General features: G+C 57.6%; 2 protein-coding genes across 5 annotated transcripts; both read right to left on the bottom strand.

The window, feature by feature from the left end:
- SLC39A5 (solute carrier family 39 member 5) lies at positions 1–3988 on the bottom strand. Of its 2 annotated transcripts, XM_044677291.1 has the most exons (11): positions 3956–3987; positions 3436–3549; positions 2890–3272; positions 2551–2707; positions 2027–2189; positions 1753–1922; positions 1510–1629; positions 922–1240; positions 750–830; positions 457–647; positions 1–283 (listed from the first exon to the last, which is right to left on the bottom strand). In XM_044677291.1, exons 3-11 carry the CDS (start codon positions 3177–3179, stop codon positions 140–142), a joined length of 1635 nt encoding a protein of 544 aa, XP_044533226.1. In that variant the 5' UTR covers positions 3180–3272; positions 3436–3549; positions 3956–3987; the 3' UTR covers positions 1–139. The 2 variants fall into 2 exon arrangements, with proteins under 2 accessions (XP_044533226.1, XP_044533229.1); XM_044677294.1 differs by lacking the exon at positions 3436–3549 and having other exon boundaries at positions 3956–3988.
- Positions 3989–4162: 174 nt separating this feature from the next.
- On the bottom strand, positions 4163–9232 carry NABP2 (nucleic acid binding protein 2). Of its 3 annotated transcripts, none has more exons than XM_044677670.1 (7): positions 9142–9232; positions 8711–8810; positions 8295–8433; positions 8113–8184; positions 7690–7771; positions 6772–6835; positions 4163–4662 (listed from the first exon to the last, which is right to left on the bottom strand). In XM_044677670.1, exons 2-7 carry the CDS (start codon positions 8787–8789, stop codon positions 4472–4474), a joined length of 627 nt encoding a protein of 208 aa, XP_044533605.1. In that variant the 5' UTR covers positions 8790–8810; positions 9142–9232; the 3' UTR covers positions 4163–4471. The 3 variants fall into 3 exon arrangements, with proteins under 3 accessions (XP_044533605.1, XP_044533606.1, XP_044533607.1); XM_044677671.1 differs by having other exon boundaries at positions 8711–8813; positions 9142–9217; XM_044677672.1 differs by having other exon boundaries at positions 9137–9204.
- Between the last annotated feature and the right edge of the window lie 2265 nt (positions 9233–11497).

Below are 11497 nucleotides of genomic sequence, written 5' to 3' on the forward strand. Positions count from 1 at the left end.
TTTTGGGATGGGTTCTGTTTATTAAAGTCCTATTGCTCCTATCGGCCCTGTGTCCCGCCTCTGTTCCTGGGATAGGGGTGGGAGGGGGAGGAACGGTGGCCCCTTCCTGCACGGCGGCCTCTTCCCGCGGGCCTGCGCTTCAGCCGTCCAAGGGCAGGGGAAGCAGCTGCTCCTCAAACAGGGTAATGGTCAGCATGAGGCAGCCCCCCAGAAGCAGTCCCAGCCCCTGGAGCAGGACAGAGGATGTAGGCGGGGGATCTGGGGGATGAAGCAGGGTGGGGAGCTGGAGGGAGAAAATGGTGGTCAGACCGGTGGCCTTGGGCCCAGAGAAGGCCTCCCGGTGCTCTCTTCCCCTGGAGACTGCTCAGAGCACGGAGGAGGAAGCGGGGAGTCGAAGGTCAGATGCCACCCCGCCACCCCTTTCGGACCTCATCTGTGCTGGCCCGGCCCCCTTACCATGTCCACAAGCGCCACGTAAAGGAAGACCCCGGCCGTCATCCCAAAAGCCCAGGGAGTGAAGGGTGCTGGGCCCTGGCTGAGGCCCACACCCAGGGCTGCACCGGCCAGCCCCAGGGCCCCCGACACCAAGCTCACCAGCAGAAGCCTTCGGTAGGGGAGCCCAGCCTGGAGGAGCATAGCGAAATCACCTGTTGGGAAGAGGAAGGTGGCCCAGTGAGCTCATGCCCGAGGCGGGCCTTGATCTTCCTCTGGAGGCCGCCACAACGGACTCGTTCCTGTCGTTTCCCTACCCAATTCATGGGGAAGCTCGTGGCACAGGACAGCCAGGGCAGTGCTCATACCGCTGGAGAAACCGTCAGAGAAGGCGACGCCTAAAAGCAAGTGCGAGGCAGGACGATGGAGAGAGCCCGTCCACCCGCTCTGGCAGAGCCCCTGCCCAGCCCCGTCCATCCCCGCTCTCACCAATGGCGAGCCCATCCGTGAAGTTGTGCAGTCCGTCTCCCAGCAGGACCATCCAGGTAACCTGAGTGTTCCCACTGCCTGGGTGGCCGTGGCTGTGTGCGTGGCCCTGCCGTCTCTGAGGAAGCGGGCCTGGGGAAGGCGGCCCTCCTGGCTCCTGCAGCCCTTGAGTCGAAGAGTTCCTGCCTGCGGGTCCTGCATTCTCCAAGTCTGGCCCCATTTGGATATTACCTGGGTCTGCCCTCAGGGGCTGAAGAGTTGTTCCGCAGACATTCTCTGGGTCTTGAATTCCAGGATCTCTTCTGGTTTGCCTACAGCATCTCTAAAACAGGAGTGAGCTCCGAACTTAAGAGGGAAAGAAGTAAAGCCGGAGGGCTACGGGGTCCCATCGGGTCCCCTCGACGTCCCAGGCTGCCCCGCTCTCCCTCAGAGAGGGCCGTCTCACTCCTAACCCATGAGATCTGTTGAATGTCGGGCAGCTCCTGCTGGAAGCGAAGCCTCTGCCCCTGGCTCCTTTGCAGCACCCCAAGCTCGGCCTCTTGGAAACAGCCCAATGGGTTCTGGGAGGCTGGGAGGAGGGAAGTTACTCACCTGATGCAGCCCACCCCAACGGAAAACCCCGAGCAGATTCTCCAAGACGAAGAGGAGGAAGAGGCCTCCCAGCACGGCCAAGCCAGGGCCGAGGTCCCCGCCGTGACGTCCTCCCTGAGCCTGAGACACCGAAGTGGGAAGGTCAAGCGGAGGCCCAGGCAGAGTCTCCCCGCCGCCCCCATTTCCATCTGCAGGAAGCTCCAGAGCACCCCCAGGAGAGGGCTGGGGCTGGGGCTCACGTACATGCGGCAGCAGGTGCAGCAGAGCATCTCCACAAAGCGTGCCCACGGCCAGTGCCCCCAGGAAGCCCAGCAGAGGACGCAGCCGCCGGGAGCCCAGGACTCGTAACAGCAGGACGGAGAAGGGAGCCAAAGCACTGAGTGCCAGGACGGCCAGGGCGCTCTGGGCCAGGGCTGGGAGAAGGGGGCGGTCACAGGTCAGGCTAGGAAGGTGGGGGCTTCCGTGGGATCTCCCCCGGCCCGGGCCCCGCTCCCCCCGCCCAGCCTCAGGCACTGACCAGACAGCAGGTCCCCTCGGCGGGCCGGGGCCGGGGGCTGGAGGCAGACCCGGCTGTCGATCTGGTAGAGCAGCGCCGGGCACAGCAGGGCAAACTGGCGAGGGGTCAGGGGAGCCACCGGGCTTAAGCCAAAATTGACGAGAAGCTGGGAGCCATTCAGACACTGGGGAGTTGGAGGTAGAGGTCAGGGCAGAAGCCACACAACAGGACTTGGGGGCCGGGAGGAGGGGCCGAAGACCCCGGCCCACCTCGCCTCAGAAGGGGCCTTAAGGTCCACGGGCGACACCGGCCGCGCCGGGCCTGTCCTCGCTGTCTGCCTGCCTTGCTCTGCTCTCTGGACGCTTGACCACGAGGCCACGGCGATTCTGCCTCCCTCCCCGGCTTCTCTCCTGCCCGTGCTCCGGCCTTCACGTGTGGCCGCTGACCTCAGACAACCCCAGGCCCCGAGGAGCGCCTCTGCTCACGGTGACATCTCTGGGGTGTAGATGTCCCCCCAGCCTGCCCCCACGGGCTGCCCTACTCACATCTTCATTAAGATGGTCAGACAGCGAGTGGTCCAGCAGCAGAAGCCTGTGAAAGAGGCCGAGGCCGGGGGACGGCGGCTTCTCTGGATCCCTCCACTCGGGGGAGCCCAGGGGTAGGCCTGCCCAGACATCCACGCGGAGCCCCGAGTCTGGCGGCCTGAAAAGGATGGCGCTGAGGAAGAGAGGCTGCCGAGGCTCGGAAGGGTCCTCCCAGAGGGGGAAGGTGGGGGAGCAGGAGGGAGCAGGAGGGCCAGGGCGTGGGGAGGTTTGGGAATTCACAGGGACGAGGAGAGGCCGGGCTCGGAGCCTCGGCGCAGTGGGGGGCTGCGGGGATGGTACCTGTGGGTGGCATTGTCCCCAGGGGAGGGCCCGGCCCGACCCCCCGCAACGCCTGAGTGGCCCAGCTGAAGTCCCTGAACCCGGCCCAGGCCCAGGCTGTGTAGGAGCCGAGCGAGGCCGGCGATGCTCAGGGTTCCGTTCTCTCCATATAAGCCGAACAGCTGTGCCAGGTAATGGCCCTGCTCCTGCTCTGCGGGGCCCAGGGGGGTCGAGGGGTCTGCCGAGGGGTCCAGAGCCCCCACCCCACCGAGAGCCATCCAGACACACAGCACAGCCGCCAGGGGCCCCATGGTGGGGCCGAAGAGTGGGGGGGGGGCCCCCGGGGCCAAGCCTTGGGCTCTGCGACTCCTACTCCCCCTGGGGCATCCTGGGGCCGAGGGCACCTGAGGGGAGAAGAGGGGGTGTCTGAGGTGGCCCTCCCATCTGGTTCTGTTGGGCCCCCCGGCCAGCTGTGACCCTGCAGGATCAGCACCCGCTCGTCCCTCCTCTGCCCCAGGGACAGGTCCTCTCCCTCCCGGCCCCGCAGCCCACCTTCCCAGGCCTCACCCCCACGGCCACGCGAGAACCTTGCAGGCGGCCCCTTGGTTTGGGCTGTGCGTGGGGGCCTCCGGCTGGGCAAAGACACGTCAGGCCGCTGCAGGGACACCCGCACACACCTGCCTGGGGGCGGGGTGAGGGCAGGAGGGCTCATATCTGAGGTTAATGGTTCACCTGGCTCAGCTTTGCCGGGTCGAAGGCCGCGGACCAGGGAGGGTCGGTCTCTGCCCCCCAGGGGGCATTGGGCTAGGCCCGGCCGATTTGGGGCCCCGACTGCCCTGCCCCAGGAGTTCTCCCTCCTTCTTGCTGCACAGCCCCCCCAGCCCTACCCCCCCAGGTGGCCCCTGTCCATCCCCCCACTTCCAGGAGCCAGCGAGGCCGGGCAGAGCCCAGGAACCCGCTATCCCAGCCTGCGGGGGGCCCTGCCCAGCCGCTCCACCTGGAGGTGCCCCCATGCCCGGCCAGGCCAGCCTCATGTCATGCTCAGGTTCCGCCCGCCGGGCCCAGGCCGGGCAGAGGCTGGCATTACCTGAGCACTGCAGAGACGTGAGGAGCCCCAAGGGCGGCAGCAGCTGGGCGTCTTCAGGCGGGTCGGGGGGGGTGCCAAGGGTCAGGGCTCCGAGCTAGGGGAGGGGCGCCGCCTTAAAGGGGCAGCCCTGCCCTGGCCGAGGCGCCGGCCCGCCGGGGATGCTCCCTCCCGTCCCTCTCGACCGCAGAAAGGAAAAACAACCAGGTGTGTGGTGGGGGTAAGCGTTTATTAGGGGGAGCAAGGTCGGCCCCCCCACATCGCACACAAGCCCAATACTCACCCCAGGTCTGGTTTCTAAAAATGGCAGGAGGCCTGGCGTGCCCAGAGGGAAGGGGCAGCGCACAAGTGCTCGCACTCGAGCAGGGGCAGCCTAAGGCCTGAGGGGGAGAGACGACACCCCCGCGCCACCTCCGCAGGAGGCTAAGATGCTCCCGTCACAAGCCGCCGTGCCAATCCCTGGCAGGGAGACGCATGAGAGCCGTCCCGGGCAAGGAAGAAGGAAGGAAGGGCGTCCTGCTATCTCTTGCTGCTCCGCCGCGTCTCTTTGCCGTTGCTGACAGGGTTGGAGGGGCCCGGAGGGCCGGCGGCCGTGTGGCTGGGCTGACTCCGAGTAATCCGGGTGCTGATGGGATGCGGGGGTGCGTGGGGCGCGTGGGGGCCGCTGCCGGGGGCTGTGGTTAGGCCGTTCCCATTCTGACTCTCAGAGGCTGGTGTTAGGAAAGAGGAAGAAATAAGGAGAGGCATAGAGCAGGCAGGCAGACCCCGGCTAGGACCCCCCAAGAGACAGCCACCGACCCTCCCACTCGGGCCCCTAGGGAAGGGGACCCGGCAGCTCTATGTCACAGGAAAAGGCGGGAAAGACAGAGGTCAAGAGGCCAAAGTGCCTCATCTTGACCAAACTGCATGATCCCCCACCGGGCCATCCAGCTCTGCAGGACTTGGGCTGTGCCTGGGACTGCGGAATTCTGGGTTCAAGAACCTGGCAAAGTGGTCCCTCCATTCCAGCCTGGGGCAGGCAGACATTTAAATATCAAATGTTGAATCCAGCCAGACTGCCCTGACGGAGGGGCACTCTGGTCCCCTGAACTGAGGGATCCCCACTGCAGCAGCCTCAGAGAAGGAGGAACTGTACAAATCTAGAGGCCGTTGGGAGGGCAGGGATCACTGATCCAGAGCCTACCACAGGGCAGACTATGAGAGGAGCTACCTGGGAACAGAAGCCAGCCATGCAGCAGGGAGCTGCCACTGGGGGATATCAGAGGGGAGGGGACAAAGGCCTACGGGGCCAGTTTGGACCCAAAGGCCACAAGGTCCTCTTTGGAAAGAACCTTCCTCTTCTGGATACCCAAAGAGGGGCTAAAGAGACTAGAGGAACCTCCTTCGATTCTCTGTAGAGTCAAGGGACTCTGGCTGTGGATCACAGTATTGACTATCAAAACTTCCTTGATGTTTTGTTTTTTTTTGTGTTCCCCCGCTTTCTCTCGCTTTGTTATAGGGAATGGTACCCTGGGTTACTCTTATTCAGTTATTTCAGTCTTGTCTGACTCTTTTGTGACCCCATTTGGGGTTTTCTTGGCAAGAATACTGGCATGATTTGCCATTTCCTTCTCCAGCTCATTTAGCAGATGAGAAAAATGTGACAAATAGGGTAAAGTGACTTACCCAGGGCCATACAATAAGTGTCTGTCTGAGGCTGAATTTTAACTCAGGGTGGTGGTGGGGGAGACAAACAGACAGAAGGAGAGGAGAGGAGGGGAGGGGAGGAGAGACTGAGGAAGGGGAGAAGTGGGGGGGAGTCCAAAGCAAGGAGAAGAGGAGGGGGAAGAGAGAGTGGGGGGAAGAGAGGGAAAGAGAAGAGAGGGGGAGGAAGAGAAGAAAAGAAAGGGAGAGGGAGGAAGAGAGAGAGAGAGAGAACTAGGTGGGTGACAGCTGGAGTGCTGGACTTGGGAGTCAAGAAGACCTGAGTTTGAATCTTGTCTAAGATAATGATGACTAGTTGTATGACTCTGAGGAAGTAATTTCACCCTCAGCTAGCTGCCTCATCTGTAAAATAAGTACAACAACAGCACCTGCTTTATCAGAGTTATTGTGAGGATCAAAGGAAACATTTATAAAGGTGTTCGTTGTTATTATTTTCATCATCATCATTATTATAATAGAGCAGAAGTGATAAATGATGGCCTTTGCCTACCAAAGAGAAGAATAAGTAAAACTCTTGCTGGTGTGTATGGGAATTTAAGGCTGATGTATGCTAAAACCATATATGACTTAAATAGATGCTAACAACACAGCTAAACTCCTAAACTGCTTGTACATCACAGGACCATTAAAATCAAAGGAATGGGAAGATTCACTGTTAGGGAAAAGGGACTGGGTAAGACGCTGGTAAGTAGGGTTTTTCTTTAACTGAAAAACTTCCAAATTGTTTTCCTTAGGCAATGACAGCAAAAGGATGTCCTAAGCCCTACTGCTAGAGCAAAGAAGGTGCCAGATTCAGTTCCATCCTAGGGATGTACACAAAAGTAGCAAAGAAAGAGAAGAGGTTCAGGAGTTTCAGCCTGAATTCTGAAAGATTTAGAGGGAATAACAGGGAATGAAATATCATCCCCCCAGAGGAGGCAGCAAAAGGAAGGAAGGTGCATCTAAGACAGCATTCCCCAGTGTTTCCCAAACTGGAAGAATCAAAAGAGGGGCTTGGCTGTCACCATTACTAAAAAGCAGAGGAATTCACATCTGGTAGACTGAGAATACCAAGGCTAGGATCACAGGAGATGATCTCCAATTTGGTGGGAAGGAAGGTCAAGGAAGAATTTTACCTGGAGAGACAGCGGGAGGGCCAGCTGGAGCCTGGGAAGTGGCAGAGGAACTGTCATTCTGTACCTGAGGAGACCCAAACACATTTAAGCCCTGTGCTGCTCTTGTTTCTTCTCCGGAGTTCCTGAACTCATGGGTGAATATGGGAAGCTCAATGGAGGAAGCCCCCAGGCTAGCTACCATGATCTTCTCAAACCTCTCTTGTAACCTTCCCTGGCTTCTTTACAATCCCAATTAAAATCCCATCTTCTGCAGGAAGCTTTTCCTAACCCCTTTGTAACCCTAGTGCCTTCTTTCCATCTGTTAACTATTTCCAATTTACTCTATATACAGCTTACTGGTTTGCATGTTGTCTCTCCCATCAGACTGCAAGCTTCTGGAGGGTAGGGACTGTGTTTTGCCTCTTTCTGTATCCCCATCACTTAGCCCAGTGCCTGGCATAAAGCAGGCACTTAATAAATGTTTACTAATTGGCTGAAATGCAAACAAGTCTGTTAAACTCAAATAGAAACAGATTCCTGTGGCTGCTATGATTTAGGATGCCACAGATTAACCTTATCTATGTTATACTGTATATATATTTTTGATAAACATTTCCCAATGACATTTTAATTTGGTCTGCTGTTCTCTGGAGTTTTATTCCACAGCAAGCAGTTTGCAAAGCTGATACCTTTGTCTCAGACTACCTCTCCACCCAGTCATGGGAACCCTCCCTTCCCTGTGCTACCTTTTATGGTTTGTCTTCTCCTACTAAAATATAAGCTTCTTAAGGACAGGACTGGCTATCTTTTTGATTGTACTTGTATTCCCAGAGCCTAGCACACAGTAAACTAAACACTGGTTATTTCCCCATCCACCTTGGCTAAAGCGACTCTTTTTCCTCCCTTTCTTGCTGTCAAGGATCCCATCAAGGGACTCACCGTTTTGCTGGGGAGCTGCTGGGCACTGTACTCAGGATTTGGCTCACTGAAGTTGGGGACCTCGGAATAGACCATACAGAATCTACCAGGAAAGGAAACAACCAAAACCTGGCTCAGATCCTCATGGGTCAGTCTCAAAGATGCCAAAGAAATATAGAATAAAATCACTGTTTTGGTGCTAGAAGGAACCTCAGAGACCAATGAATCTAACCTCTTCATTTTACAAATGAGGAAAGCAAGACCAGTAGGTTTGCTCAAGTTCCTACAGATAGTTAAGTGGCAGGCCAGAATTAGAACAGAGACCGAGGACTCTCAAGTCATCACTCTTTCCATGGAATGCCCTATCATTAGCACCTTCCCTAATGCTACCACTTTCTTCCCTTCTTTTTCCAACCCAAGCCCATCACTCCAATCCAGCCTTACTCTCCAATCTTCTGCAGATCACCCCCACGGCCAGTATAGAGCGTCAGACAGCCTTTAAAAACTGAAGCATACCTGAGGAGAGAAGACAAGATGTAAGAAATTAGGGAAGGAACATCACCCATTGGCCCCTGGCTTTCTTGTGACTCCCACATCTAGATGGAGGAGAGCTTCACTGGCCTTACCCCTTGGTGAGTCGAATAATGTCCCCAGGCTGGATCAGGTTGCCAACATCATCCCAAACAGATATATTGATGCTCCCTGTTTTGTCTGCTACTTTGCAGGTCCTCACCTCGTGTCCATCTTTTGTCTTGGTCACTCGGCCTGCAAAGGGTTGGGGGATGGGGGGAAATCAAGAGACAGATGAAGAGATCTCAGTTGCCAGGACAGAATAGAAAGGCCATAAAAACCCCAACGTCTGAGAGGGTTTCATGATGATAACCTGGAATCCATGGCGCTCTGGGTTCCAGGGACAGGGATGGAGATACCACCGTGCACTCCCCAGCCCCCCAGACACTGATGCCCATGCTGGGCGGGCAGGTGGCTGGTTCCGGGGATGCCAGTGGGTATGCCCCCTGGTCTTGGGCGGCCCTACACCCACCTGTCTCTAGCACAATGAAGATGAGGTTCAGATTCTTAAGTCCAGGCTTGATATCTTTCACAAAGGTCTCGGTCGTCATGCTGCCCCGGGCCTCCACTCCCTACTAGAGGGGAGAAAGGGTGAGGGTGGCAGACTGCAGCTGCCCACTGTCCCGCTCTTCCACAACAATCACCAGCCTTCCCCCACTGTTCGAGCCCTGCTCCCTAAATGGACCATAGCTCCCAACCGGATGAGGATGCCAGGCTAGGCTGCCCCTGAGCCAGGAGGCACGGGCCGAGGGAGCGCGGCCTGGGGCTGGGGTGGGGGCGGGGAGGGCCTGCCCATTCCTAGAATGGGAGGGGTGGAAAGAAGGAGACCCGGGCCCCTCCCTAACCCAAGGACCCGGACCTCCCCCCTCCACCACCACCCCCAGCCACTGCCACCCACCGCACCGGGAGGATGGTGCACGCCGCTCAGCCACCCCCAGGGGGAGCCAGGGTCCTGGCCGCGGCCGGATGCAGCCTGAAGGAACGTAGAGCGTCGGACATTCCAGGAAGTATCCCGGGTCCGGGGAAGGCTGGCCAATCAGGGCGCTCGAGACGCCGTGCCTGCGCTCCTGACTCCTCCCCCAGCGCTTTCCCTCCCTTCGCGCGGTTGCCCAGGCTGGCCCATCCGGGATTCGCGGCCTCCCTAGCGGGAGGGGGCGGGCCCTGGGTGTTAAAGGGACTTTGAGCAGTTCCTACTCCACTGGAAAGAAAGCCCGCCCACCCGGGGGACCTTGGACACTACGCTGACCCCCGCCGTGGGACCCTTAATTATCCAGGGCTCGGATCAGGGCCAGAGCCCGCGGGACCCGAGGTGGGATCCTCATCCGAGACGCGCCATCTACGGCCCCGGGCACCCTTACGTGCCTGTGTCCCAGGCCGGGGGCGCTCCCTCCTTATTTCTGCCTCCTGGCTGTCTTCTAGGGCCAGTTAAAAGCCCCCTTCTCTCGATCCTCCTTAATTCTAGGGCCCTCTATTTGTGGTGATTTTCCCAATTTATCCCGTAATATGCTTATTAGTTCTTTGCATGTTGTCGCCCCCATTAAACCGTAACCTTTGGGGACAAGAAGGGCTATCTTTACTTTTCTATTCCCGGCGCCTACCACTTAGTAGCCCCTTAATAAATGCTTATTGAGTGATTCCAATGCCTTGTCTGTCACTTGTGATATAATTTTCTCCCTAAGGGGGAGCCTTTCCTTTCAAAGTGTCCATCCAGTCCCTCCCCGTTTGGGCAGAGGAGGGAGCCCTAAGACTGTTCACCCACCCTTGGCTCCAGAAGGTAGCCTAAACACAGGATCATCCACAGTCTCCATACTCATGTCTATTCTGCTGGGAGGGGGAAAAGGGCTCTTAATTCCATCACCTTTGGAACAGGATGCCAGATTTCCCTTGCTCTACAATAATCAGAGATTACCAATCTACTGTGCAAGAACTATAATCCATCTGAGAATAGAAATGTTTATATGCATAGTAAGTGTCGATGACTAAATCGATAATTTAAAACCTAGATTAACTTGATCTAGCCTAATAATACCTTGGGTTTACAGGTCACCTACCTTCTCCAGCAGAATTTAAGCTGATTCAATTTTTGGCATTCCAGAACCTTGTACACAATAGGCGAATAATAAATGCTTGCTGAATTGAATTCCCAGAAATCACAGTATTTTACACTGGTTACCAGAAGGACCAGGAGGATCAAATGAGATATATTTGTAAAGTAGGCACCTAATGAATGCTTATTTCTCCATTTTCCATTCCAGGTGGGCTGTGCTCACTTAAGGGGCTTGATCCCCACTTACCCCCCTTCCAGCATGAGTTGGTGGGGACCCACCTTGGTCTCTCATGTCCCTTTTATCTGTCCCTGAAACCTCTCAGAGCACTCTAGGGGAAGCCATTCAAATGAGAATTCTTGGGAGTAGCTCTCGGGAAGCACCCCCAAAAGGACATTCGGGAGCATATGTATTCTTTCCGAAAGGAGGCAGGGCATCCTCTTCCCCAAACCTATTATGGGCTCCACAAGAGACAAGCAGGCCTTATTCAGAGAGGGGAGATTCTACATCTGCCTGGGGAGAGAGGGTAAGATTAAAGGAGCCCGCGGAGGAGACGGAAGGGCGGGGTGTGGTGAGGTGAAAGGGGTGGAGGCCTGGTTTCCAACAGAGAAAATCAGAGCCCAAACGAGGTCCCTTTCCACCACACCTCCCGCCAAACGAGCCAGCGAGGAGAAACACGTGCGAGCGAGCCGCTCCCGAAAGGAGCCCCGCCCCCGAGGAACAAAGTATCCAGCTCCCCAGAGGTGGGGGAAAGGAAGTCCTCTCTCCTCCCACTCGGCTACGTTGTCTTCTTTGGCAGTCACAAAAACTTCCGGCAGAGGGAGGCGGGTCTAGCCAGCGCTTCCGCCTTTCTCATTGGCCATCCGCGATCTCCCTTTCCGGCCGCAGAGCCTATTAGGAGGTGGGCCGTGGCGTGGCGACGTGTTTCCGGTGGAATGCGTAGCGGTGGTGGGAGGAGCGAAGAGGCTACCTTGGACGGATCCAGACTGGGGTCAGAGACTTACCCCCCTCCCCCTTTCTCCAGGGAGCTTCGGGGAGGAGGCCTTTAGGGTCTGACCCGGGGCCACAGCCGCTTCTTCTCCTGCAGGAACCCCCAGCTCGAGGAGACCAGGCCAGGCCGAGTCCAGGGGGCGACGGGTCGAGACCGCTCCCAGGGTGGTGCGTACTGCGCTTGCGCGCGCGGGGTGTCGGGGAGGTGGGGTTGTGGGGGTCGG

Source organism: Gracilinanus agilis, chromosome 5 (assembly GCF_016433145.1).
Source record: "Gracilinanus agilis isolate LMUSP501 chromosome 5, AgileGrace, whole genome shotgun sequence".
In the NCBI taxonomy this organism is placed as follows: domain Eukaryota; kingdom Metazoa; phylum Chordata; class Mammalia; order Didelphimorphia; family Didelphidae; genus Gracilinanus; species Gracilinanus agilis.

Coding starts and splice junctions, on each gene's coding strand:
- SLC39A5 (XM_044677294.1), bottom strand. CDS start 3,179: ATGGGGCCCCTGGCGGCTGTGCTGTGTGTCTGGATGGCTCTCGGTGGG. Junction 2,708..2,889: donor GGGGACAATGCCACCCACAG/GTACCATCCCCG, acceptor CATCCTTTTCAG/GCCGCCAGACTCGGGGCTCC. Junction 1,241..1,509: donor GTTGGGGTGGGCTGCATCAG/GTGAGTAACTTC, acceptor CTCCTGTTTTAG/AGATGCTGTAGGCAAACCAG.
- NABP2 (XM_044677670.1), bottom strand. CDS start 8,789: ATGACGACCGAGACCTTTGTGAAAGATATCAAGCCTGGACTTAAGAAT. Junction 6,836..7,689: donor AGCAGCTCCCCAGCAAAACG/GTGAGTCCCTTG, acceptor GGGTCTCCTCAG/GTACAGAATGACAGTTCCTC. Junction 4,663..6,771: donor CCCTCCCGCTGTCTCTCCAG/GTAAAATTCTTC, acceptor TCCTAACACCAG/CCTCTGAGAGTCAGAATGGG.